Source organism: Hydractinia symbiolongicarpus, chromosome 13, assembly GCF_029227915.1.
Source record: "Hydractinia symbiolongicarpus strain clone_291-10 chromosome 13, HSymV2.1, whole genome shotgun sequence".
Lineage (NCBI taxonomy): Eukaryota > Metazoa > Cnidaria > Hydrozoa > Anthoathecata > Hydractiniidae > Hydractinia > Hydractinia symbiolongicarpus.
Window position 1 is genome coordinate 13,795,616 of NC_079887.1, and position 27,974 is coordinate 13,823,589.

The window sequence follows — 27,974 nt, forward strand, 5'->3', positions numbered from 1 at the left end:
TTATAACAAATACGTCTCCTCTTATTTTCAGACTCGTTCCTTTAGATTTTTGGTTACTCGGTCAATATAAAACTCGTAAAAACCCATATTATTTTTGGCTAGCTAGCTAGCTAAAAAATTTACTGCATTATTCGTTGTAACTAAATTTTAGTTGTACATCCAACTTTTCACATTCTTCTGTAAAGTGTCGAACATCGTAATGTTTTGTTTAAGATTTATTCTATAGGGACTTTCGAATTCTGCATAGAATGTTTGTTTTTAGACAGGACTGTTCGAATTTTGATCTCAAGTGTTAACAAAGTAGTGCTAGTGGATTATTTTATTATAAGAACATTAAACCGAAATTCTTGTTTTATATTTTTATCTAACTTAGACGGTTAACAAATACAATAATAACCGATTACTCCGTGTTGTACCAAAAATATCTCCCTCGGTCATTGCACCGATCTCGCAAGCTCTTCTGTCGGCACTTAGGGCCTTTTTATATAAGAAGGGAAACTCGGTCCACCGAGATATCCCGCATGACCGAGATCTCAGATATTTGCGGAAGAACGCTGAAAATTGAAATCGTGTTTATATGGTGAATATTCATCTCGCCTCGGTTACAACGGAAAACTCGGTCAACCGAGATCCCGGGCAAGTGAGCCAGGATCCCGGTCAAAAGGGATGGATATTTGTTCATGTAAACAGAAAAACCCGGTGGCAAAGTACGGAAAAAGTTTATGCAACCTTAGAGGAGCAAATAATTATCACTATTAATGCATATCAATGGACATATTTGTTTTTGTATCATAGTGTATTTGTAATAAAAGACAACAAAACCATGAAACATGCTGAAAACACAAGGTTTCACTAAAATTACAATTGAGATTGATCTAAGATTAACTTTTAATCCTGTTTCAAGCGTGTGGGAGATGTTAATGAATAATATTTAAATTGGTCAGAAATGATGGTAATTTTCAAAACATATGAGAAATAATTACTAGTGATTACACAGTTGTTTCAAGCATCAACAGTATCGCTATCTTCTTTTTTCTGTTGTTGTAAGCCATATTTGCTTACATATTCACCCCGCCACTTTTAGTTTCCCGCTAATTTTTCTTCATATAAACCCGGGATGGGAAATGTCAAATTTACATATAAACCCGAGTTGATATTAGCCCGCTCTACCGGGAAACTCGATGGGCGAGTTTCCCGGTTCTCATATAAAAAGGCCCTTAGACCTCAGGCAATATTTTGCGGTACAGCCTGGGGTCATCAGTTATTATTGTATTAGTTTGAATTCATAGATAACCTTTGACTGCTTGCTTTGAAAGTGTTTTGTGTAGTCATTGTAAATTTATCATTAATTTCAAAGAGGGTATACATATAGTAAGAAAGAAAATGAAATAAATAATAATAATGGAGAGTGAAAGTATTTGCAAAGAAAATAAATTTAAAATAATATTCAGTAAATGCATAATTTGCCAGACAGATGTTCAGAAATATAAGATTAGTAAGAGTGATAGCTTTTTCCTTTCTCTTTTTTTTTGTTTAACGGGAATGCTTTCAATGGATAACGATTTTTGCACGACTCCTTTCTTAGCTGATCATATCTTTAAAAAAATGGTGGCGAGACATTAAACTAAAGTCAATGTTGAATCGAAACCAAGTCGAAAAATATCACTGCCTTTATTAGATTTTTTATAGTGCTAATAAGGTTATAGGTTGGTTTCTTTGTTAATGACCTTGATGACCATTTTAACATTTCTACTGCACATGTGTCAAAGACTTTCTTTACCTCAAACTTCCTTTACTGTCTCCATTTTCTACGTCAAAGCTTGATTAGAAAATATGTGCACGAATATCCAAGAACTCTTCTAACATTAGATGGGCAGAATGTTTTTACCAAGACATTTGTGATGTTATTACAATCTTAAACCTAGTGGCAATAAAGCCACTGTAATAATTAAAAAGCACTAGTTGGTATTTCACCAAATGGAAGAATTACTTTCATTTCAAACATATCAACATTATCCTCAAGCATAGACCAGATATTCACTGTGTGTTGTTATTTAACAAAGTTTTTGCTACTACGTCCACAACCAAAACGCGAAATAAAAAAAAATAATTTCAAATTATATTAAAGTCCAAGTAAAATTTTGTATTAAAAGTTACCTATAAAGTTGTCTTCCTCCAAGCCAAACTACAAAGTCAACACAATCCAGTTGCGAACAAAAAAATTGTGCTTCTACTTAATAGTAGTATTTAAAAGAGATTTATAATAAAATTTTATCATCTGTTTAGCGCCTCTGCCATGGACATCTCCTACTTCGAAATTAGACATTCGATTTCAATATCCCACTTTTGATTAAATAGAAAATTTACAAAAATTCCATCCAGTGCTGATCCCAAACGAGAATAATCTTAGACAGGAGCGAACCAACAGTATCAGTTCTAATATACTCATTTTGAGTATGAATCAATGTTCGGTATAATTGTAGCACATATTTCTCATATGAACTACCTATACCTTGTTGCATATGTACTAAAAAAGCTATAAAACAATGACTTTAATTCGGTGATAACTCTACTGAGTTTCGACAAGCAGTATAAATGTTGCATGCAGAAAAAATAAATTTTTTGCGGTGAATTAAACAGAGAAACCCTAGATAAACCTCTTTGTCTATTTTCAATAGCACTTATTTTAACTGGGTTAATGGAGAGAGATGCTGCATAGTGATCCACCACGCGTTTAAACCGAAATTTTGACATGCCGTTATGACCATTAAAGAAGAATGGTTATTGTGATGGCTCAATTTGCTGTTCCACTAGTGTTTTTTGTACGATGAACAGTGTCCACATTAAGAATTTCTCCTTGTACTAGTTGTGAAATACCTAGGTGTGGATATGGATTCATGTTATGAAAAAAAGAAGCCGGTTGGTGAAAACACATTTTGTACACATTCTTTTTTTCGGTGTGTTATCAGTGACTAATTTACCAGATTTACGTGTATGATTTCATTGCATGATTGAAGACGTCCATTAATAAGACGTCCCGTAAATATAGTGTGCGTGTATTATTTTAATCGATGTGCACTTATACCATAGTTTTTTCACAAAGATTTATTTTTTTATTTAAAGTTGATTTTACATAGTTCCAAATAACTCGACTAATTTACACTTAAATCGAATAATTTACCTCTAAATTGACTAATTTACATCCAAATTGACTAATTTACACCGAGAAATTAAACCATAAACACAGAAAATATTATAAAAAAAGAAAAATATACATAATACAAGATGTGACAGGGAAGTCATCTGCGCAGCTTACAAGAACATACACTCATTTCAACTTTAAAACCTTCTAACGTTCCAGATTTTTTATTATGTTTGGGTAGTACATTCCATAAAAAGGAACATGTAAATATAAATGAACAGGTTTCAAATAACTCGTGGTTGCACTAGATACAGCAAGCGAGTTGGCCTCACATAAAAGAATAAGGAAAGTTCTCTCTGTCTTTCTTCCTCCAAGCATGAAGGGTGGACGTATCCCTCAAGTAGTTCTGTATATTTCACAAAGTAAATGACGTAGATGGTGTAGCTAAACACAGAGGATATAAACACGTTTAATATTACTTTTGATTAATTGAAGTCAATGTTACTTTTAACCTTGCAAAGACATCTTAGGCTGTACATTGCTCTATCGCACCTTGGAGTCCAAGATCGCACAATGTAGCAATGTGCGAATTAAATGAGAGCTTGTTACTTATGTTAAAACCTAAAAGCTTCACAAAACTAGAAAAAAATAAAGTTATATTCTTAGAGAATGGCCTCATCCATTTTGAGTAGTCAATAATTGGCTTTTGCAATACTTTAATTCTTTTGTCAACTTTTTAATTTGTTCAGTTTTTTTTTCTGAGTCTCCAAGTAATAACAACATGTGTCTTTCCTGGGACGTCTGAGAGTGATTGCTGTAATTCTTTCTGGCCATCTAAAGAAAGCAGGAAATATTTTATGATGGATATTCTCAAAATACTGAATTACAAATTTTTATGATTAATACTTCTATGTGATTACGGTAATACATGCAATAAAATATACACAAATGTGATCTATATTGTAGTACCCGCATACATCTGTCTGTCACGTAAGATGGTACCGCAAGTAGCGAGTACTATATATATATAATACGATTTTACATCACAGTAAGATACTGCCAGCAATATTTTGCGATATATTATTCGAATTTCTAGTTATTTGAAGCCGATTTCGAACCTCGTGGACGAAAAATTCCCTGAGTTTTTTGAAATATGAGGCAAAAATATCTAAAACAAACTTTTTAGAAAGTAAAAACAACTTTCTAATTCCAGAAATTTGTAACAAGAATTGTAACATGAGAATCTCATTCCTGTGTTTATTCATTCTCCTCTTCTAAACGCAACTCCGAGATCAAGTCTCATAACCACTCCACCACGGGTTAATCTAATACTTTCTTTTTTTACAGCAGCGGTGCAAGCCGTCGTCGCTCATTGATAAAGAAAAAGAAGTAAAAGTAAAATTTGATGCACAATATATATGATCGTGTAATACCAGTGCATATAATGAGACGAGCAGGTAGCTTATATGATCATATGCCATCTAAATTTGATCGTGTAAAAGCTGCTTAAGGTTTTGAGAAGCCTAGTTAAATCCCACCCTTCTCCCTTTAGATCCCTGCTTATCAGTAGCCTTACATTGTTCGGATGTCTATCCAATTATAATAGGTGAAAGTAATGCACCATAGTTCTTGCTATTAGTAAACTTCTTGCGTAAGATTCGATCGTGTCAAAAAACAAACCCCAGTCACTTACATTTTCGTCCACAACACGAGGAATTATGGGTTAGTCCATACCCGGACGGGGATGAAAATTCTGATGACGGTAGTAATCAACTGTCGATCTCGCAATTTAGCTAGTATCCACAACTTAAAACCAATATCACCAATGTTATTGGATTATTAACAAAAAAGCAAACATATGATAACCACAAAGTCAAATGTTCAAAAAACGGAAACATGTAAGGGTTTACCACGAGAATAGCGCCCTTGCCAATTTTTTTTACATTACTTACACACTCTTTTTTTCTCTGTCTTTAAAAATTTTAAATCGCTTTTTTCTTTCTTCCATTCTCTCACTACCAGTAAGTTTGTTTGCAAAATTAGTAACTTGTTAACTCTTGCCATCTTTGTTTACATTCTAGTCTGATGCTCGCTTTTTATGCGCGCACAATTGAAATAATATGCTTTTTTCCCCCAACTCCGCTCCGTCCGCTACGCCTGCACGAAGATCGATGAATGAAGACCCCTCTTTAGTCCTTTCTCGTGAAGTCTTTTTAAGAGCAACAAAACCATTTATAGCGGCAATAATGTCATCTACGTTTAAGAGCGCGTTTCAAAACAACTATTTGTGGAAACCAAACGATTTCCTCAAAGAGCGCGGAAATTGGAAAAAAGTGTGGTATACCTTTTTTACACGTATTGAAAATGATCAGCTAGCATTTCAATAAACAGCCATTGTGAGTTAAATAGCCAGGTCTTGAAGAGAAAATGTTACCCCTTCAAAATAAACACACACGATTGAATATATTTCAACAACTGCTTAGAGTGTTAACAATTTCAATTGCAGTTGGCTTAAAAGAGGATCACACTGGAGACACTTATTATTCTATGGAGATTATGCTTACATTGTGATAAAAATCACTTTTCCAATGTTTTATATCAGACATCAAATAGAATTAAAAACAAAAGTGATTTTACAATATAACAATTTTTTAAAGAAAATATAAAGGAGTTACAACGAATTTAATTTAGACTCAAATAAAATCACAAAACATGATTCCACAAACTACATCGACAATAAATAACTATGTAATTAACTGAAAAATATATAAAAATTAAACCCCTTCTTGAGTGGCTGCCGAAAATACTTTGTTTAAGGAACACACAAAAAAGTGATAAGCAAAGAATTTATACCAGTTAAAAATCACCATGCAGTTTTAGGCAACCACCAACTATGTAAATATATAATACCTTGAAAAGTATATGACATAGAAAATTATGTTATTAGCAAAAAAATAAAATAAAAAATATTAGGGCATCTTTAGCAAAATTTCAAAAAATAAATGAAACTAATTGTTACAAAAAAAAACATATATGGATGCTAGACATATGGTGAATATATGTACAACTTGGAATGAACTCATTCTTACATGTGATTTCTTTAAAAGTGCAGGATGTTCCAACAAAACTTTCTAAAAGGCAAATCTAGTGGAAACGAATAATTTATGTCCTAAAGTAAATTGTAAAGAGGAATTTTAACAAAAAAACAACGTTTTTTTGGTCACTAAGGTCTTTATAACAGGTCTTTATCCTAAATCCTGTCGTCAACTTATTTTGAACCACATTATGCTACATACGAACAAAGGTATCAAGTCCATGAATCTAAACACTGTGAGGTGAAATCGTATACACAAAATTTTATGGTAACCTTTTTCACCTCGTACAGGTTTTCCACTCGTTTCAAGGCCTAAAATTCCTAAATATTCCAACATTTACACAACAAACATATTTCCTTGACAAAAACCAGAAGAAGAAAATTGCTCTAGACATCCATAAAATTTCTTCAAAAACTTTTTAAACAGTCCCTGAAGGGGAGGCACACCCTGAACTAACTATTAAATTATCAAATAATTTTTCATTATAAATCAAAGCTATAGATACAACTAAAAAAACATATGGTAAACTGACTTGTTCGCCATTGTTTTAAAAGTACATCAAACAAGTTACTTGATCAATAATAGTAGGAAATTTAAAATATTGCATACAAGTATTATCATATTTTCATAATTATAACGTAGCCTATATACGTAAAAAATAAGAAAAAATAATGATTATATGGGCGCACATAGCCAAATAAAAATATTTATTGTTCGTTTTGTGGGAAATGATGATTTTGTTGGTTTCGATTTAAGCATTTGACATACTCCTCTGAAAGTATTTGAAAGGACTGCTCCGGAGGGTAATCTTCTCTTTTTTCCAAAATCACTGAGGTCAACTGAATAGAGTTTCCTTCCAGACTGCTCGAAATTGACTCCAAATGTGATTTTAAATCTCGAAAAACGTACATAAATTCAGTGTCCATTCCATTCTTCTCCAGTGTTTCAAAATAAGTCATGCAATTCGAAAATGCTGTAGTAATCCCTTTGGATTTCGCAATCGATGTGACACCATCGTTAAAAATATGGTTAATTTCATCAATCAGTTTCGTTTCTTGCTCCAACAAATGAGCCCTCATGATTTCAAAAACACTTTTTATTTCCAAAATGGACCTCTCCTTAGTTTGCATCAACTCTAAGTTTTCCCTTTCTGCATCATCTATAGCCTTCAAAGTAGCCAATTCTTTCTCCTTTGTGGTTTTGAGTATAATCTCTAAAATCTCCTTTTTCTCACCAACAATTTCTTCAAGTAGAAGATGACGGTGGTCAATATGTTGCCTACTTCTCGTACAAGTTTGGCATACAACAGCATCGCAAGTCTCACAATATAACTCCAACTCTTTACCATGTTTCTTGCAAAGATGGTAAAAACTTCTCACCAGCTCCTCTTGCGTCACATCTTTCAATAGTGCCATATTGTGACCTTTAAATTTTCGTTTACGTTTGTGATCAAGTACACATGCATCACAAAGTTTTTGATGACAGACAAGGCAATATGTAGTTGGCACATCTTCTTCACAATCATCGCATTGCGTTTCTTTACTATTTTCCTCATTCATAGCTTGAATGGCTTCGACCAGGTTTTTAGCAAGTAAATTTGATGGTAGTGTCTCAAGATCATCAACCTGAAATTAATAATCCCATATTTTAATTCCCTAACGTGAGTGATTATGGTTGTCCGCGTTTATTTTTTATTCATGTTAAACCTGTATGGGGACATAATGGTTAAAACAACATCTATTTGCCCCCGGTTTAGTAAGCGACGTCATTTTCTACGTGTAAGAGATAGCACAATTCTTTTTAAAATCACATATACCATGTCACTATAAAAGCATGTCTGTTTACCATGTAAATTTATATATCCATATAACGGAAATATACCAATGTACAAGGTGAAGGTTATATCAGACAAATGACTTATATAAATATAAGCCTAGCATAAGTATAAAGGTGTAAAGCTTTATAGGGAAGGACTGTATGTGGCATACTTTATTGTTAGATATTTTTGCAACAAGAAGATTCCACGGTTTCGCAGGTTATTCAAAAATTCTAGACATTAAATTCAGTCTTGAGCCGCAAAATTTTATTATGTGAAAATGTAAAAAAAATTCAAGCTTGAACAAAATATGTTCCTCTATATTCTTAAATCCCAAAGTTTTATTCTAAAATAAGAAAGTATGGAAACTGAATTCTCCCAAAATCCATCAAACTTAAAATCTCAATTATTGAACCAAATCTCACATTTAATTTTTATCCGATTTATAATTTTTTTTTCTTGCAAAATTTCCCAACAATAAAGTATAGAAATTACTTCTTTTTCCAGACATGAATTAATTCAATGTGTTCCAAACTGTGGTTATTCACATTTGGTGTAAAATGTTCAGGGAGAGGACTAATTTTGAGGGTAGGATTTACACAGGGAATGACTGAGTTTTCATTTTTTTTGTCCATTTTATCTCAGCAATCATCGTGTGAATTACAGAATTGGAGAGGAAATAGTTCCATGTGCCATTTATTTATTTTCTCATATTCTAAGAAGACACATCTTGCTTGAAATTAGAAAAAATTGCATCATCAAAATGTAAAATTTTTCAAAATTTGTAACAAAATTTAAAGGTCCTGGGTACTGGGTAAAATACATGTCAATAACAGCTTGATAGGATGCCTTCTATACTACCTTATTAACAGAAGCAATTCATTTCAATGAGTTCAACGTGATTCAAAGATATAAGTGGATCAGAATAACATTCAAGAAAAAAGCAAAATGTCTCCAAGATTGCGTTTTATACTGTGTTATGATATCTGCTCCAGTAAAGGCAAATATCAGGCCTTTTATGTGGTATATAACATTGCTCAAAGCAAAATGCACGCACTCCTGCTAGATTCTTAGAAATCTCTAATTGGGACCTGATCATTCCAATGTAAAATTTTTGGCTAGCATATCAGCACTTCACAACAAGATATTCAACCACTTATGTCCCAATATTGGAAGTTAAACTTTACAACAAAAAACTTGCACAACAAGAAATAGGTAGTACCTGGGTGATTGTGCTACATGACATACATTGCACTGCCATCATACCATTGTATTCCCTATGTACAGGTCTGAGACACTCCATGCAAAACGTGTGCATGCAACTTAATAATTTCGGATCTTTGAATCGATCATTACAAACACTGCAATCAAGGTTAACATTTTTTACATTATCAGGCTTTTCTCCAGTGTTATTATGTTCAGCACCATTATTATTCTCCAGATCTATATTTGCAGCATCAAGAGGGGCATCTTCAACAGCAGGAACTGGGTTTTCTGGATTAGGTTGAACGTCCACTGCAAATGGTGGCGCTGGTTCCACTGCAGGTGCCACTTCTAATTCAACGGGAGCATCATCCATTTTATATAATCTGTATTTTCATGTATTATTCTAAAAGATTAAAATTATAGTATTAATCAACTCATTCCCATAGTAATACGCATAACAAAACACCCTATCACTTTAACATAGCTATTGCCCAAACACCATACTTGCTTTAACTACCGTTTTAATTGTGTCTATCTCGAACACAAAATTTATTATTCATTCTATGTCTAATGTCATAACAGATTTCTTTAAAACATTAGACAGAAACAAAATTATTTTTTTTTGTTCGATTTTATTGATTGAGAAAATACTGCATGGTGCCTTTGGAAACTCACAACTAAAGCTACTTTTACACAACAGTTTGTTAATATAATTATTTTATATCCAATAAATTTTTTTTAGACATTTCTATTGCAATCTTGATTACCAATCACCAGTTTAATGATACAAAACTAACCATTATTAGAATGATTGATCTGAAATTGAAAGTAAACAAAAATAATGCAATGAAATGAGTCATTATTAAATGGTTATTTTAGTCTTTTGAAAAAAATTTTTGACAAAAATGAAATAATTAATATCACTCACCAAAAAAATGGTAACTCATATGAAGCCAAAACATTAATGTAAAAAAAATGGAGTTTCATTCACAGTCCTTATCTTTCTCAAACTTGCACTTTTCCAATGAGGTGTCATTTGGTGACAAAATTCCAATATAACTGTTGATGGAAATTTTGACTTCCAAACCAGCTGTCATGGAATTAAAATTAGAAATAGAGAACAAACAAGATTTCACTAACAAATAAATTACCTGGAAGTAGTTTTTCCTTCTCAATGTTAACTGCAGATCTGTGTGCTTGTTTTAGCGGATTTTTTTCTAGTTTCTTATGGTCTATTGTTTACAACAGTAAAAATTAAAAAATAATAAAAAAAAAACATATTTTCTGTTAAATTTTTTATAACTTTCTATTTACCTGCCTGACAAACTCTTCAATAGTGTAATAACAACAAACCAGAAATAAGGAATTTCCCAAAGCCACACAAAGCTGAGTTATGTAAATTGTAAACAATGTGCTTGTTTACATAAACCATGAAAATAGTAAATAACTGTGACTGATGTGTAACTTAATTTTATTGTTAACAAACTCACACTAGTTTCCACATTAATGGTAGCAATTGTTGTAAGACAGGTTGATCAAGAAAAAAACAATGCAATCTTATGTGGCATATAATATTGTAGCTCCTCATGTGTTACAAGTTCTTTCTCAGCTGGCTTATAAACATTCGTCGTCTGCTATCTTTATTTCTCTGACGTATTCCGAAAATTATTTTAGGTTTTTGCTGTGGTCACTTGCTGTGAATTTGCTGAGGATGGAAGCAACAAATTTTGATAGGTTGTATAACGGTGTTCCAGTGCAGGAGACGATTGGTCGAATTGGATTTCCCTGTTTATGAATTTTTGGTAGTCCATAAAATCGTGGTGGTGGTCCGTCACAAGGTTTTAGTCGGTAATACTGCTTATCGTTGATGTATTCTTTTCTCTTCAACTCCATTAAGATGTTCCTCGCTTCTCGTTTGATGACTTCTGTTGGATCTTTCTTGACAAGTTTGTAAGGCACGTTGTTGATGTGTTCGTTGCACTTGTTGATGTAGTCAGGTGTATTCATGATAACCATTGTTCTACCCTTGTCTGCCGGTAGGATTATGATATCTTTGTCCTCCTTTAGATTCTTCAATGACAGTCTTTCAGATTTTTTCAAATTTTCCTTTGGCTTACTTAAACTCTTACTGTGTCTGCCTCTTCTTTTGATCTTTAATTGCTTCTTCCACTTTCGCAACTATTTCTTTCTTTGGAATTGAAGCTGGTGTCATACAGAAATTCATTCCTTTTGATAGAAGGCTTGTTTCTTTTGTCGTGAGTTGTCTGTTGGAAAGATTGACAACAGACAACTCACGTGTAAAGATTGTGATGCAGTGTATATAGGCGAAACAAAAAGAAAGTTTAAGCAACGAGCACAAGAACATATGCACGCAGTGAGAAACAGAGATGTGAAGAAAAACGAAAATGCGGACCACAGCTGGAGCAGAAGTCATCAGTTTAATTTGGATGAGAACAAAATCATTGACAGAGAATCCAGAACAACGGCCAGAAAGATTAAAGAAACCATCAACAGTGTAGAACGTAACAAACACATATAAACAGCATCTCGTATCAACTTCATGAGATTAGGTTACCAGCCCTACAGAAGAAGTAGTTACCCACATCCAGGTCCGGAAATGTTAATTACTGTAATTACCTGTAATTATCAGCTTGTTTCTGATTGGTTAATTTTTATGAATTTCGATCCTCTGCAATTATATAAATGCATGTGCAACATCATTTTACTTTGCCTGATGATGGGAGAAGGATCTCCCGAAACGTTGCCTACTTAACTATCATGTTCAAGAAATGATAAACCACAGTAAAAAAATTATACTTATTTATTTATTTATTTATTAATAATGGAAAATTCTAAACATATAATGGTGGCCATCTCCCTAGATTAGTTATTTAACTAGTATGATGGTCTCCAGCTTGTTTAAAGTTTTTAGCAATTTGTCTAGTTAAAGTTCCTTTTTCAATGGAACATTTTGTTCTTGTAATTAGTTATGTTCTCAGCAAATAAAGTCTTCGTTACTTACGTTAAAGATTTTGTGTTTAATGTAAAATCATGTTTATGCGAAGAATGTAAAATCAAAGCGATCATACCAAAACTTTTTTTAATAGCTTTGTACCTTGCGCATTGCTACCTGCTTTTTTTATTTCTATCACTGTTTTGATAAACACGCCTTGATTTTTGTGCAGGCAGCTCAAAATAATAGTTTCAAATACTAGTTTCGGTCAATCAAATTAAACTTACTTGACGAAGATTAAAATAAATAAAGTAAATTGCCATTTTCATCAATCCAAAGTTTTATTATTTTTTGTTGTGTTGCGTTTTGTTACATCACCGTAGATCATTTAAAAATTATGGAAACAGCATTGTAGAAAGCGAAAAGATTGCCCTAGATCGTTTAAAAATCATGAAAACAGGATCGTTTTAATTTGTATAAAATGTAAAACGATGGCGAAGAACGTTCCTAAATAAATAACAACATTAATGTTTGTGCAAAAACAATAAAATTGCACCCAAAACACAAGATTGTATTAAAGTATTATAATAGATCATATGTAAAAACAAAAGATAATATGTTGCCGTTAATAAGTAGAAACAATAAAAACTTAAAGCTTTGTTAATTTTTTTTATTTTTTTCCCCATTGATCCCTTGAGACAGCTATTGCAATTAAATACAACAATAAGTTACACAAAGTTTACATAAGGTAAATAAAGTTCCCATGTGACACATGAACTCTATGTTTTTTAACGTGCAAGAATAGCTCATGTATTTAACAATAGGTTAACAATAACAACGAAAGTTCTGATGCTACTGAAGGTTCGTGTGAAGAGGTGAGAGGGACATGGGCCTGATATGGTTTGCAAAATTGTCTGACTTTTCAGAATGTGTGACCTGGTTTTTAGCACATCAACAAAGTGAGACACTGGTAAATGAAGCCAAAAAATGATATTTGTGTACTTATGAATTTTGTTCATAAGGAATATTGTGTTGTGCAGATATATGACACCACTTATAGTTATTGTAGCTAGCTAGCTAGAGCTAAACACTACACACCCTGTAGGTAGATACAAAAAAATCATAAAAACATATAAGAACAGTACCTACAACCTTCTCCATACCAACCTGTAGTTACGTATAGCACAGAAGTATATTAAAAAAAACTAAAGGTGGTTTTTGCAAAGCTGTTGTGGCGAGTTTTTTACTGGAGCCGTGGAAATCGAAAGTAATTTTATTTGAGGAAATGTGGTAGGTTTTGATCGTGGAATTATGCTGATTGTGCAAAACGCAAACAGTGCATTGTGGGTTGATATGAGTTGCTGAAAAAAATTTAACTTTTAAACCAATCAAATTGTCGTTTCTATAGTTACTTTCGCATATTAGTACACTTTTTCTCAATGAAAAATAGTCAAACATCCAGATAAAAATACTCAATTCATTGATCTGAACCAAGGAGCTACAAGTGTGCATAACGTTACTGTGAACTTGTTTCGTTGTTCAAGGTTTGATTTTAATAGACCGTTTATTTTTTTGGATATGGTGGAGATTTGAAAGCCTAACTTATTAGCTCATATATATATTTCGCCTTTATTTTTTAGATGACCGACAGAAAAGCAGTTGTTAAGAATGCAGACATGTCTGAAGACATGCAGCAAGATGCTATTGAATGTGCTACCCAGGCCATGGAAAAATTTAACATCGAAAAAGATATTGCAGCATACATTAAAAAAGAATTCGATAAGAAATATAACCCCACATGGCATTGCATAGTTGGCAGAAATTTTGGATCATATGTTACTCATGAAACAAAACATTTCATTTATTTTTACATGGGACAAGTCGCTCTTCTGTTGTTTAAATCGGGTTAGGTTTAGATTGTAGCTAGCTATGTCAAGATGATTAACTCTAAAATATCTTCGGTTCTTTACAGATGTTTTTCATGTTGTTGCACTCAAGAAAGCTTTCCTAGCCACACTCACCGCTAAACTTGCATTTACATACAGAATAATGTAAATTTGTAAATAATAAATCGATGCATATTGCATTTTTTTATAGCTATATCAGTTGTTTTCCATGAGATATTAAAGTGCAAGTTATTGTTTTTGATTCCATTTCCAGTCAGCACAAAGATTATCGTTTTAAACAAATTATAAATAAGGAATTGCATGAAAGCCTATTTCAAATATCCAAAAAATTATAGTTGATGGTGCACGCGCTTTTTAAATAACTGACAATGACAATATTAATAAAGATCTGTGAGAAATTATTTTTTGACAATTAAGCAGAAATATTTTTTTCACCACAGTTCAGTGAAGCACCATTTTATGCATTTTTATCCTTGCGGCAAATTGTCTCAAAACAAGCTTACAGCCTGTTTCTTTTTTCGCCGAAAATTGATTTGAACTATTGCTTTGCTATTTGCCACAAACGATGAAGTTAGCCTTCTTTTTCTCCAGCTTCATCTCTCCTTTAAGTTTTCGGAATTATTTGTAACCTACCACAATCCTAGAAAATATTGACAAGAAATTGAAATGTCCTGGATATCATGTTGAGTTAAATTTTTGCAAATCCAGATATTTAATAAATCTTTTTATAAAACAATGCAGAAATAATTTTCTAAGAAACTCTATCACATTAACATGGTTAGTAAAAACTTATTGACAAAAGGATTTTCCTTTGTTTTTAATGGCAAGGTTTTTAACAAGGAATTCTTACTCATTCCTTAGTCATAATTCCTGTTCTGTTTATTCAAAGGTTTTTTTAGAAAATTAACTTCATAGCCTTCCGAGATATCCATATACAGCCTTTCTAATAAAAACTTACCAGCTGAAAATTCATTTTTCTGATTTAAGAGCAAACTTGTGTTCCTCTTAGACAATTTTATTTCGTCTTGCAATCGCATCCCATATACCAAGGAGGTTTCTCCTTAAACCTCTTCGCATATACAGAAAAGGAATTCTTATGCACACCTTGGCAATTAGAGTGTCAACCTGAATTAAAAAGGCCGATGCTTGGGAGATCATTGTTAGGTTTTAATTTTACTTACCATCGTTTTTGAAACTAGTAAGTTCTCAATGTGTTGCAAAGATTTAAACCTAGAAATACAATCACCATTTTGTTCTTCTTAATTTTCGTTCTGAAACGACGGTTGAAAATACTTTGTCAAATGATCTTTGTACACAGAAGTTTATTACAATACTAAAATGACTGGAACACTATTTTGAGTGGGGATCTAATTTGCTGAATGAACATAAAGTTTATTTTTTTATTGCATTTTAGGGAAATAACCTCCATCAGCTTAACCATAAAAGGAATGGAGCATGCTCTGCAGGCACTGTTACTTCGGCATCATTCTTCCCTTTGTTTTCTCAATAGGAATCACTTGAATAATCATTACTATACTTACCCCAAGATCAATTTTATTATCGGCTTCTAACAGGAATTGTGATTTTTAAATATTTTGTTATACAAGGTATTTAGAAAAGGTGAACATTTGAGGGGGTTCAGTTGTTATGCGAATCCTTTTTTTACTAACTAAATATCTTCAAATAACAAGAGAAAATTCAATTCTCTGATTTTTTAAAAACTGTATTTTGCCAACATCAAATCATTTCATTATTTTTTTTAGTTTAATACTTGTAACTCGAAATGTTTTTTCGAAGATAAGATTAGTTCTAAAATTGTCCTGGAACCTAAAAACATTTTGTCCTGGATATATAAGAAAAATGTCCTGGAATATCCTGAAATTTATATTTACTTTTCTGTGGTCACCATGTGAGAAAATGAGTTGTAACCAGCATGTTTTTCAAGTTCGAGCAACTTAGGTAGTAATGCTCTTATAGGTTTTTGGTTGCCTAATTTGAACCTTAAAATACATTGCCGAAAGTCTTTAATGACGTTTCCTGTTTTACATGCAGTATGCATTTACCCCTACAGTATTTTGTTAATTATTTACCATTTCTTGTCCGATTCGATCTATTTTCTGCTGTATTCCACCAATAGCTAATAATGGAAGTGGATTGTAGTTTCCTTTGACAAAAGTAAACCAAAATTATCTTGTCATCATTATCATTCAATACTCAAGGTGTATTAAGGTTACAATCTATATATATTTTAAAAAGGAGTCAGCTGGTTAAATTAAATGTCAACCAAAAAATTGTTGTTAATCTGAATTTGACTGAAAAGGATAATAAATTTTCGTGAAGAGTTATTTGGCAGGGTAAAACAAATAAAATCTCAAGATTCAAAATTCATCATACTCATCCTTTTTGGTAGCTCAATTTATTCATTTTCGTATTGACTGTTCCGCATTTTACACACAGAAGTTTGGGAAATCTATTCTGATCTGCAACATTTATTCAACAAATTGACACTTAAAATTATTCTACTAATGATTTTCCTTCTAAATAAAATCTTTATCTTTTGTAACAAGTCAATTCAGTACACAGATTATACCTAAACTATTTCAATGTATCCAAATATTTTTGTTTTCTAAAATGGTCTTTAATTTGTTCAAAAATCAGAGAAAATACATGTGCACCAGTCTCTCCTTTTGTCATTAATGGCTAAGACAATTAAGCAGTCCATTAAATTTTCAGGATCAATGTTTGTGATCATGTTTTCTAGGGTCAGTAAATTCGTTAACACTGTTAGCCAAAATCTTATTTGCAGCATCATTATTCCAAAACATTCCAGATGAACACTTGATGCAAATAAAAAATACTTCCTAATTTATCAAAAAAAATAATGAAAGACTTTATATCATCAAAAAAACGCATTGCTTGCCCTCTATGTTAAGAAAGACTTCATCTAAAATATAGCTACAATACTTTACTGTAGAACAACCTCGTTCAGAGCGCCTGTTACCTCTTTTTTTAACCCAGTACGGCGAGACGAACATGGTCCTGGAGGAGGACTCGTCACGTGACCCTCCAACACGCAGTTTTTCTGTGTGTAATATTTAATGAGATTTGTCTCAATGAACCAAAGTTTTATATATATAAGGTCGCAGAGCTCAGCGAGCTCAGTGTTTTACGTCACAGATATGTGCGGCGAGTTCGTATCGCCGTCTGATGCTAGAAAAGATACAAGATGCCTTGGGGACGTAGTTGACTGTGGAAATGACACATTTTGATCGTAATCATCAATGGTTTATATAATTATTTTTTTGTATTAAACCTAAGAAGAGAACTTTATGTTATAAATACGCATAGTTTAGCATTCAACCTGTGAATAAATAAGGATGATGTTTTCGAAAACATCATCCTTATGCTCAAAATGCTGATTTCCGGATGGTGTGTTAACAGCAGCCTCGTTCCCAGGGCTTTTTTCTCTTTCTGAAAATTTTGCCGTCCGAGATTGTTAGAAGCATCAATGAGTTACAAACGCACCATTTAGTAGGATTAAAGATCAAGACTGTTTTTTTGATATGAGAAGGATACTGGAGAAAATTTTGACATTTTTTTTTCCCTAAATTTTTTTAAACATAACAGAAAACTTGTGCGTTAACAAAGAATGTATATCTGTTATTATCAAATATTTAATGTTTTTCGCCTTTCTTTTCTCGTGTTAAAAAGGGTATCCTTGCAATCATTGCGTAATTATTTCCCTATTTCCCCGATTAACAAATTGCTTGAATTTTTTAGAAAATTTTAAGGACATAAAATTTACGAAGCATACAACCCGTAATTTTTTATCAAAGTTTTGTGAAGAAGGTTGGGTACTATTCTTACACAAAACAATTATGTATTCATCGTCTCACCCCTCTCATAACCAATGTATGTGATATTTACCAGAAGAAAGCTACATAATTCTCTTTTCTGTTATAGTTGTACTAGCCTAGTGACTTAAAATAAAGTCTCGAAAAAAAGGCTTTTCTTATGAAAAAAATAGATAATACTAAATAAAAGTAATGGTAAAGCTTTTCGCTACAAAATCACCATTTTTGTATTTTTGGTTTTTGTGTAAAGCCTTCCGAAAGCAGAGTACAAGGTTGTTTTTGTTGTATTTTTTTAAATATGAAATTAAAAAATACAACTTCGGTTCGGAATACGCGATTTTTGGCCGATAAAAAGCACTACTACAATGATGGATTTAGTCGCTGAGTAGTATCTGGCCTGAGTAGTATCTGGCCTGGTTTTTTCTGCACTACCGGGGACCTGAGTCCTGTTTTTCCTTAAGAAATAAGTGGGTGACTCTCCATCGTCATTCTACAACAGTGACAAACGCTAGTTCATTAAAACTCCCGAGGAGGATCTCGTGGCGTTTTACGATCCAAATGAATGAGAAGTAAACAACAGTCATCAAATGTAAACATATTTTCTGTTTTTATTTTTCTATTAAGGTACATAGCATATTCTTTTCTACATCGAGTAGACATAACATAGGTCTATTGTATCATATTTATCAGGTCATGTGTGTTTTTTATGCTGTGGTAGATGCACAGACTATTAGACCTTATGACTTCAGCAGTTTTTTGTTTTGTTTTTGAAAGTGATTTTTGTTTTCTTCATACCTTAGGGGACAAAAAATGTGATAATAGATTATATGCAATAGATTATAAACGTTGAAATGGCTTCAATAGCTCCATCAGAATCTTCAAGGTCCATAATCCCTATTGGAAAATATGATCATCTTTCTGATAAGAGAAGAGAACCGCCCAAATCAGAATGTGTGTATCGTATAGGACCAGCACCCAGAGAAGATGTAGCAAATGCAGCTGACAATTCAGCTGATATTGGTACATTAGATGCTGACATGGATGAGAGTTTTCAAGGCAATAAACAGGAGAGGTCAAAGAAAAAGGCAGCTGGAAGTCGAGCACTTATTATTTACTTTGCAAAAATGGCAACAAAGACCAACAAGGAAACAGTTGACTATCGATTTTTAGAATCTCTATTTCAAGGTGGTGCAATGGTCAATGTGACTGACAAACATGGTCAAAGTGTTATGCATGAAATTTCACGAAATTGGAATACTGATGTGGCTAAATTTTTTATTGATAATGGTGCTGATATTAATCAAGCTGATAAACTTGGCAGGTCACCACTGCATCTAGCAGCAGCAGTCAATCATTATGAGATGGTGGAGTACCTTATTGATGCTGGAGGTAAATATTTATATACACTTCTAAATGGCTTCTCGACATTCTGTGAGATACTGTGTCACGGTCTTATACTATGACATATTTAATAAAGAATCTTTAATGCCAAATTAAGCCTTGAAAATCGAATTGAAAATCTATATGACAGTACGCTGATAGTACCTTTGTTTGTGAGTAAGAAGAAAAGGGGTGTTCTTGCTGGAAAACATATATCCAAAACAATGAATTGACAAATCAATAAAGACATACATTATCTTTTTTCTTGCACTTGGATCATTCATGCAGGTTAATTTAAGGGAGAGCTTGGCAGGGTAAATTTTCCAGTCTAAACCTCAAGCACATGCATGTTTTACAAAATGTATCACTGTCTTTAGCTAATATTCATGCAAGAACAATTGGTGAGCTACAAACACCTATCCATTATGCTGCCAAGTACAATGCTGTTGGATCATTGAAAGTATTAATGGAGAAAAAAGCTTGGTATAATGACAGGGACTACAAACAGAGAACTCCTATATTTTTAGCTGCCGAAATGGGTAAGTATATTTTGTTATTTAGCACTTACTCATAACTCCTTACTAACTTACATATTAATTTTCTTGTGGACCTTAAATTTTTTCAGAGAAACATATTAGTGGATGACCTTAATTTGTCTTCCTATTGCAGATTTAATTTTGCTGTAAACCAAATCAGATTTATTTTCACACCAAAACAAAAACCAAATTACATTAGTTTCAAAACAAAATTTAAAAAAATATTTACTAAAAAGTTTACAAAAGAATTTCTTAAAAAAGTAATGAAAAAGTAATGAAAAATGCAAAAGATTAAATATAATGTTTTTTCTCAAAATCTTAAATTTTCTCAAAATTTTGTAGTTGTTTTTTCCTGTTCTAAAAAAAATAAGACATACATCGTGCAAATTAGGCTTTATTTTCAGTCGCTATGATCACCTGTGATCGCTTAAAGATGGCAGGGGTTAATCCAGAAATTTATTTTGGGCGTCAATAGCGCGGCCTCAGATAAAAAAATTTTTAGGGCAACAAAAATATATGGCTTTAGCACATGCATGGTGTTCTTTTTTAGTATAAAACATATATTTTCATAAAGTTTAGTTTCTTCATGAAAATATATTTTCTCTGTGATTGAAGATGTAAATATATAATAGATAAAAAAAAATCCAGAAAATAAGAACTAGTGCAATTATCAAGCATTTTAAATTACGTGACTCTAATTTGGGCGCCCAAATTGGATGTCCCTAAAATCGGTATACTGATATCCAAATTGATCTGGATCAGCCCTTGGATAGTGCTTAAAATTAATCTGTAATATAGTGTGTTGTTCTTTGGACCAAGAAATAGGTGTATTTAGCTAGAAATTTAAATTTTTTTAACATGGATTTAATTTGACAAAATTCTGTTAAGATTGATTTAGTTAATAAGGCATGTAGATAAATCATTCTGTATAGGTTAGAATAGTCCTTTTATAACATTTAAAATCAATGCTGAAAACAAGTTAGTTATGACAATTGTAAACCCAATAACGAGAAGAACATTTACATTGAAAATAAATTTGAATAATTTAAAGAGATCCAACTTGTTCAAATAAAGGTTAAGTTCAAATATTATTCTTTTTGGGACAAGTGAAATTTCATGTTTGCAGAATTATTTTCCTGCAACCTACAACCTCCAAGTAAGTATTGAGACAATAACATTTATTCACCATTTCACAAAGTTTACAAACAGCATGAATTCACAAGGTATTACCTTTTTGGTTGTATAAGTTAGGTAAGCCGCCTTTAAATTCCTGAGGCTGAAATTTCTAACACGTTCTTTTTACGGGATAATTTAAGTCAAGGCCCCCAAAGTCCCCTAAGTTTCAGAAAAGATGATATGTTGATATCAGCAACAATTAGCACATTTTGAGTGTTTGGATCTAACCAAATAACCAAAGATCTTAAATCCTAATCCTGCTAACATTGATGGCCTATGCAACTAATCTTTCGTTGTTGCAATATTTTTTTTTAAACATCTGAAGCAAGCGAAAAAATGTTTTATTGTCTTCATTATCTTTTTGACAGATTAATTAATAACAGTTCACTATTATTTTTTATATAAGCTATTTTTTATATTTTTTATTTTGAATCGCCCACAACTTGGTTATTGTGACTTGCAAACATTATTTTTTTGCTGTGTTTTTATTTGAAGTTTCTTAGTTATCTTTTGTAAGAAAAGTATTTAGATGCCAGTCTGTGTGTTCCTTCATTTTTACAAGTACAAGTTTTTCTCCTTAAATCTTCTCAATTCTGTTAACAAAAGCTCCTCAAAAATCACAAAAATCTCCCCAAAAATCATCAAATCTTCTCAAATTTTGTTTTGAAAAAAGAGTGGGAACCTTGAAATAAGAAAATCGTAAAACAATCAAGTGAGAAGGGCATCCCTACATAAAGGGAGGGCAACATATATGTGTATCTAATTGTGAACATGCTTTCTATAAGTCCTTATTCAGAATCTGTTAAAAACCTTATCTTAGCACGTGAGGACACAGCTCGATATCTGGTTGAATATGGAGTCCCAGTGGGTGTGTTTGATGACACTGGAATGTCAGCCATTGCATTAATGGTTGAGAAAATGCCACACATTGCTGAAGAGGCCTTGAATCAATTTCAAGTGAATGATTCAGCTTTTCGAAAAGATTATTTTTACCTCAACTACTTGGAATACCCTCCAAAGAAGTGGAGAGAGGAGAATATCACTGTTGATGAGTTTGGAGCACCCATTGTGCCAGACAAGAAAGCGCAAAAGAAGGCGAAACGAGAGAAGCGATATGCATGCCCAACAACTGCTTTGAAGGTTTCATTTAGTTTTGTTGTTTGTCAGTCTTAATTGTGTTCGTTGTTTTTGTTTTGTGTTTTATGCTGTACTTTTACACCAAAAAAGAAAAGGTCGCTAAAATTTTCTTTACGTTTTGTAACAAAAATAATTTTTTGCATTTTATAGTAAAAGATTTAATAATATGAAAAAACATTAAGTCGAACTCTCGAATAAATTGTTGCGATGGATAGCATTAAGGTTTTACGAAAATATTTTTGTGGTTGCATGAAAGGAAACTTGACAGCGCGTGAAAATCCTTAAACACAATTTGTCCAATTTGTCATCATCACTATCCCATAGCTCGCTGTTCAACTGCAAGAGTTCGACGTCATCATGCATCCCGTCATGCAGCAGCTGATAAAGACAAAATGGAATTTGTACGGTAAAATAGGATCAGTGATTGGTGCATCTATTCATCTTCTTTATATCATGATCTGGACAAGTTTGGCTATCGTGTTGCCAGGCGACGGAAATTACTACGGAGGCGGTAATTGGTGGAGAATTCCTATTGAGTTAATTGGTGTTTTGATGACGTTAATATTTGTTGCTAGGGTAAATACATTTGTTACTACGCAACGTCCCCAGCGCACTAGTAACAAGTAGTTTTACATTTTTTAATAAAAGGATATAAATTATATGCAGGGCCGTCTACACTGTGGGTGGGAGGGAGAGGGGAGAGCAAATTAGGCAGGGATTCTATTGTGAATCTTTTATGTTGTGTCTTTAATGTTCTTTTTTATAATTAGAGTATCCTCTTAATTATTAGAAAAAAAAGACTTATTTTTGTCAAGGCTATTTTTAAAAACACTTTGTCATCATAAAAAACATGTTAAGAAAACTATTTGGGACAATTGTTATAGATCAAACCTTGTTATGTTAAAAATAACGTGAAACCACAGCCCTAGAAATTCCAAGAAAATCCTGGAGAATAGTCCAATTTCCTGGAATTGTCCTGGAAAGTAAAAAAATTCTTATTTTTTTTCTTCCTGAAATTTATAGAAATATCACATTACAGTTTTGTCCTGGAATCTTAACCAATTTTGTCCTGGTAAAGTGAGAAAAATGTTCTCGAATGTCTTTGAATGTCCTGATATGATGTGACTATCAATAACTTAATCTGATCTAAATAAGTTTCGAATGATAGATAATTCCTGATTTCTCAAAAGTTAATTATCCTCCTGCCTGCTAGACATGTCTCCAGAGACGCCATTTCAACATTTTTCCCCGCTCTTTTAATACATAAATAAGAACGTTGTCCCAGCAAAGCGATCTGTGGTTAACTGCTTTACGAATGCAATTTTTTATTGGTTTGCAAAATTTGCGCTGTTTTCCCAGTTCTAATTTTTCGACTCTCTATTTTTTACTTTTTTATTCGTTAATTTTCAGCAAATTTGGGAAAGCAAGATCACCTTTCGAGACAACCAATCCTTTCGTATGTGGAGAACGAGACAACTGAACCGGGATCTTGATTACTGCCACCCAAGATGGCCGCAGGAGAAAACATTTTTGGAGAGCGAGATGAAAGCTGTTCGTTCACGTGGCGGTGGAATGCTCTCCGACCCTTGGAACATTTTGGACTTGTTAACATACATGTCGGTGCTAGTTGTCATAGTTACACGCCTTGTGTCGGTGTTTTACGGTGAGAAGTTGGCTGAAGAAATTCATCGAAAAGCATACGCAGCAGCCATGATATTTATGTGGTTGCATTTTATGAAGTCGTGTCGGCCCTTCACAACGTTAGGACCATTTATAACTATGCTCGGTCACGTAATGATGGACACATTCACGTTCGCATTTCTTTTCTTTGAGTTCTTCATACCATACACTATAGGTTTTTGGATCTTATTCGGTGGTAGTGTAAACGCTGCAAAGATGAAGGCTGTAGACGAGGATATTGATCCTATCGATTGGGAACAACTGCATAACTTAATTTTCGCCACATGGCAAGTCACGCTTAATGTGGATTTTAATTGGGATGCGTTGGTTGCGGTAGATCGTCTCATGGCACAAGTAAGTCTATCTTCATCTTGGCTCAAACGATTAGGATCTATCGAAAACAGTTTAAACAGTTATAGATTTTTTTATATTTGTAAGGGTTAGTAAGGTACAGCCAATAAGCACGTTAACACACAGGGCATGATTAAATGATGCTTCGGGTAAAGGATGCTGTCTCGAGTACAGTGATGCTGCCGCAATAAATGATTTCCCCGGAATAAATAGTTTCCCCGGGACAAATGATTTACCGTAGCGTAAGCATGTCCAAAGTCAGTAAAAAGTGCCGTGCGATATTTAAAAAACAGCAACAAAAGACCTGTTTAAAATCTTTGTCAACCGACAATGGCTCAAAAATCTAGTCACTTTGCACCTCCTAGGACGACCAAGCTACCCCACCTCTCATGTGTGACGTGAAGGTAATGCAAAGATACAAGTTTGCTATTGTTAACAATAAATAAATAAAATATTTGCTGACATGAAGCGTCTGTGATGTCTATATTCTTAATTTCGTTTTACCCGATATTCTTTTGCGCAATGTAACGTTTTTTTTTATTTTTGCATTTTTGATGTGACGCTTCTTTCTCTTTTTAGATCATGGTCGGGACATTTTTCGCCTTTTCGACAGTGCTATGTCTTAACCTTTACATTGCGTTGCTGTCGGAAACCTTCAACCGAGTGTACGCGAATGCTAAGGCGAACGCTTCGTTACTACAAGCGAATACCATTCTTCAAATACAACACGTGTTGTCGAAGAAGAGAAGAAAGATCGAGTTGGATTATATACAGGATGAATGTGGACCATTGGTGGGTGCAGTGTTGAGTTCTTGTTTCGCTTTCTTCTTCGAATATGCAGAAATAAAATTGCATAAATTAATCGTCTTAATTTAGATTGAAATAATTATAATGCAAGACTTGCACGTGTTCATGTCATCAATTCTTTTTTACCATTTTTTTATTTAGAAGTTCAACCTGAAGGGATTCCTTTTTGCGATGTATGTTTTTTTTTCAGGTTGCACCACAAGCGGAGGACCCTGCTGGAGTGACGGACGAAGAAATGTGGGATAAGGTTGTGCGGACGGTTTTGTTGCGTTTTGAACAGTTGAACGATTACTTCAAAGAAAAATTTAACCTTGGCGGTGCAGCTACGCGTTCTAAAGTGGTCGATCACACTGTAATGCAAAAAAAGTTACGAGAGGTTCAAGATACGTACAACGTTTACCAAGGGTTGCTTGGCAGAGATAAAGAAATCTACGAGCTGATGTGCGATATCCACGATTTGAAATGCGCCGCATTGATGTATTTAGGCGAGGGGAGGTCACTTCCACCGAAACCGAGGTATGTTCCTCCACCTGTTCTTGACATCAGGCCTCCATCACAGGAGTTAATAGACGCAGCCAATCCAGTTATCCAAGCACGCAAGATACAGAAACAAATGGACAACGATCTTTTTCGCACAATAATGGATAGAAAAGCTGGAGATAATGTTGACGATTTACAGGCTTACGATCATGAACCGGAAAGAGATGTAATGGGAAGTTGGGAGGATATTAATTATCTTGAAAGCAGTATGAACGAAGATCCTCCCGATTCCAATTATCCACTGCTGGATGACTAGCGAAGATGAATGACTAACTAGACTGGATGACTAACCAAACTGGGTGACGGTAATTGAAAAAAGGCAACCATCCTTCTCTGTAAAACTCTAAATAAGAATGTCTAAAGTCGGGCTAAGCAAAATAAGTGTTGTTTTAAGATCACGCAATGTAGTGGATGCAGGGTGATGCTATCAAAAAACTGATGTAATGCGCCCTACGACAAGAGAGAATGTATGACCGGTGCATAGGCAAGCCATAGCACTGCATTTGCGTATATTTGCCCTACTCCAGATGATATATTTTATATTAGTTTTTACCTTCTCTTAACATGTTTTTGCAGAAACATTTGCGTTTATTATTATATTTACGCACAAAATTTTTTGACAACCTCGTTCCCAGGACATTTTACTTTCCCGATCAAGTTGACCACGTGCCAACTAAGAGACCTAGTGAACGGAAATGAAGTTCTAAAACTTGTTTTTTAAAGGAGCTACAAACCGGTTAAAATGCTCACATTGCGTATATTCCGCGCACATATTAAAAATCCGGCAAACGCGTTTCGCGCAATGAACAGACCAGCGCACTTTGCTCGCTGGTTCAATATTTTTTTCGAAAAGTATATTACGAAGAAAAATTTAGCAATACTTATCCTAGATGAAAACATGACCAAGGCTGGAAAAGATAAAAATTCTGGATATATTTATATGTTTGAGTATGTAAATTACATATGCCGGAAAATCCCCTTTTTTTATTTTTCGCCGCCATCAGCTCGACTTTCGTGTAAGCCGTTCCGTAGCCCCTTTAAAAGAACGTGTAAGTTTAGTTTTTTTACAATGTATATTTTAATACTGAGTTAGTTTTTTTTTATTTGTTTAATTAAGAAATCTGCTTGTTTGTTAAGTAGTAACTTCTTCCTTTTTTGCACGTGACTACAGCGAAGCAACTGCGATGCAATGAAAAACAATTTTTGGAGTGGCCTAAAAGAGGCAAACACAAAAAGGCGGAAACGCAATGCTAGAAAATGTTAATTTGATACAAATGTCAAGTTTTGGGCGTAAAAAAAGGCTTATTTTCAGTTTAAAGGAGAATTAAGCCCAAATTTTTCTTGTTCAGAAATATCTTTTACAAACCCTATTTATTGTGGTGGTATATAAAAAAAAATTGAAATTCTTTGAATTTACATCTCTTTTCTAGCCTAAAAGTTGACAACACTAGTCGCTAGGGATGAAGCGATTATAATTTTTAGAGTCGATGACTAAACCCCCGTTGTCCAGTCTTTTCTAGGACTAATTTATTCACCAACAACATATGTGGGTGATTCGTAGCTGACGAATCGTCTTGTTCATAAGTAAGGCTAAAGCAGGGTAATGTGGTGGTACATCTATCAACGTGACCGGCGCCTAGAAAAAACTATAAAAAATAAATTTGGTCCTATTTTTCAGGTCTGTCGATTCTCTACTATGGTGCATTTTGTGACTATCTGAAGCAGCTGGTAATTCAACTGTTTCGTTAATTTTTTTAGAACCACATCCTTAATCCAAATATTGACCTGAAATCACGCAAACTACCGTTTTTAGGACTAATTGGTGAGCAAAGCCTTCATTTCAGAACAGAAATACGCAAAAATACTCAAAATAGCGGCGATTCAAGTGAACTAATTGATATGAAGTCTGCGCTTAGAAATTTAAACGAACAGAACAATCAAAAAGCGTTTCCTAAATGTAGCCTGATATAAGCACTTGCATGCGTTTACCTTTGGACCAATACGTATGGGACTGAACTTTCACCGTTACCTGAAGTAAAGAAGCATAAACAATGAAATAAAGAAATTTTTCGACAAGCATAAAAACCTTATTTACGGTTAATTTGGGGTAAAGACCTAGCAGCATAATTTTTTTAAACATGAATTCTACTGCAATTTGTAAATAATCATCTGTTCTTAGGTTATAATTTATCTATAAAAAGAAAGACATTTTTAAAAATATGGAAACCATATTTTTAGCTAATTTTGAATCCAGCTTTGGCGCATGTGGAGGGAGGGGGGGGGGGGGGGGGGTGTGCCCAAAATGGCGCCATTATGATTTTTATAAAAAAATTGGAAAACTTTTTCTAGCATTTGTTGATGAGTAACTTTGTGCCAAATTCACCACTATCGCGC

At 33.5% G+C, this 27,974-nt stretch overlaps 3 protein-coding genes across 5 annotated transcripts; 2 read left to right on the forward strand and 1 right to left on the reverse strand.

Annotated features, from left to right (window-relative positions):
* Positions 1 to 5,773: 5,773 nt before the first annotated feature.
* Positions 5,774 to 13,437, reverse strand: LOC130623007 (E3 ubiquitin-protein ligase TRIM33-like). Of its 2 annotated transcripts, none has more exons than XM_057438509.1 (3): positions 10,411 to 13,437; positions 9,276 to 9,662; positions 5,774 to 7,862 (listed from the first exon to the last, which is right to left on the reverse strand). In XM_057438509.1, exons 2-3 carry the CDS (start codon positions 9,630 to 9,632, stop codon positions 6,945 to 6,947), a joined length of 1,275 nt encoding a protein of 424 aa, XP_057294492.1. In that variant the 5' UTR covers positions 9,633 to 9,662; positions 10,411 to 13,437; the 3' UTR covers positions 5,774 to 6,944. The 2 variants fall into 2 exon arrangements, with proteins under 2 accessions (XP_057294492.1, XP_057294493.1); XM_057438510.1 differs by lacking the exon at positions 10,411 to 13,437 and adding an exon at positions 10,188 to 10,374.
* Positions 13,438 to 13,597: 160 nt separating this feature from the next.
* Positions 13,598 to 14,183, forward strand: LOC130623008 (dynein light chain 2, cytoplasmic). Its single transcript, XM_057438511.1, has 2 exons — positions 13,598 to 13,756; positions 13,853 to 14,183. Exon 2 carries the CDS (start codon positions 13,853 to 13,855, stop codon positions 14,120 to 14,122), a length of 270 nt encoding a protein of 89 aa, XP_057294494.1. The 5' UTR covers positions 13,598 to 13,756; the 3' UTR covers positions 14,123 to 14,183.
* A 4,287-nt stretch (positions 14,184 to 18,470) lies between these two features.
* On the forward strand, positions 18,471 to 26,716 carry LOC130623638 (uncharacterized). 2 transcript variants are annotated; one of them, XM_057439142.1, is made up of 8 exons: positions 18,471 to 18,562; positions 18,774 to 19,362; positions 19,731 to 19,892; positions 21,886 to 22,205; positions 22,527 to 22,778; positions 23,613 to 24,236; positions 24,813 to 25,025; positions 25,231 to 26,716. In XM_057439142.1, exons 2-8 carry the CDS (start codon positions 18,825 to 18,827, stop codon positions 25,834 to 25,836), a joined length of 2,715 nt encoding a protein of 904 aa, XP_057295125.1. In that variant the 5' UTR covers positions 18,471 to 18,562; positions 18,774 to 18,824; the 3' UTR covers positions 25,837 to 26,716. The 2 variants fall into 2 exon arrangements, with proteins under 2 accessions (XP_057295125.1, XP_057295124.1); XM_057439141.1 differs by having other exon boundaries at positions 18,476 to 18,597.
* The last annotated feature ends 1,258 nt before the right edge of the window (positions 26,717 to 27,974 follow it).

Bases quoted from the DNA above. Each gene is read 5' to 3' on its own strand.
- LOC130623007 (XM_057438509.1), bottom strand. From the start codon at position 9,632: ATGGATGATGCTCCCGTTGAATTAGAAGTGGCACCTGCAGTGGAACCA. The intron at 7,863-9,275 runs GTACTACCTATT...TATTAATTTCAG, and splicing joins CATGTAGCACAATCACCCAG to GTTGATGATCTTGAGACACT.
- LOC130623008 (XM_057438511.1), top strand. From the start codon at position 13,853: ATGACCGACAGAAAAGCAGTTGTTAAGAATGCAGACATGTCTGAAGAC.
- LOC130623638 (XM_057439142.1), top strand. From the start codon at position 18,825: ATGGCTTCAATAGCTCCATCAGAATCTTCAAGGTCCATAATCCCTATT. The intron at 19,363-19,730 runs GTAAATATTTAT...CACTGTCTTTAG, and splicing joins GTACCTTATTGATGCTGGAG to CTAATATTCATGCAAGAACA. The intron at 24,237-24,812 runs GTAAGTCTATCT...TTCTCTTTTTAG, and splicing joins TAGATCGTCTCATGGCACAA to ATCATGGTCGGGACATTTTT.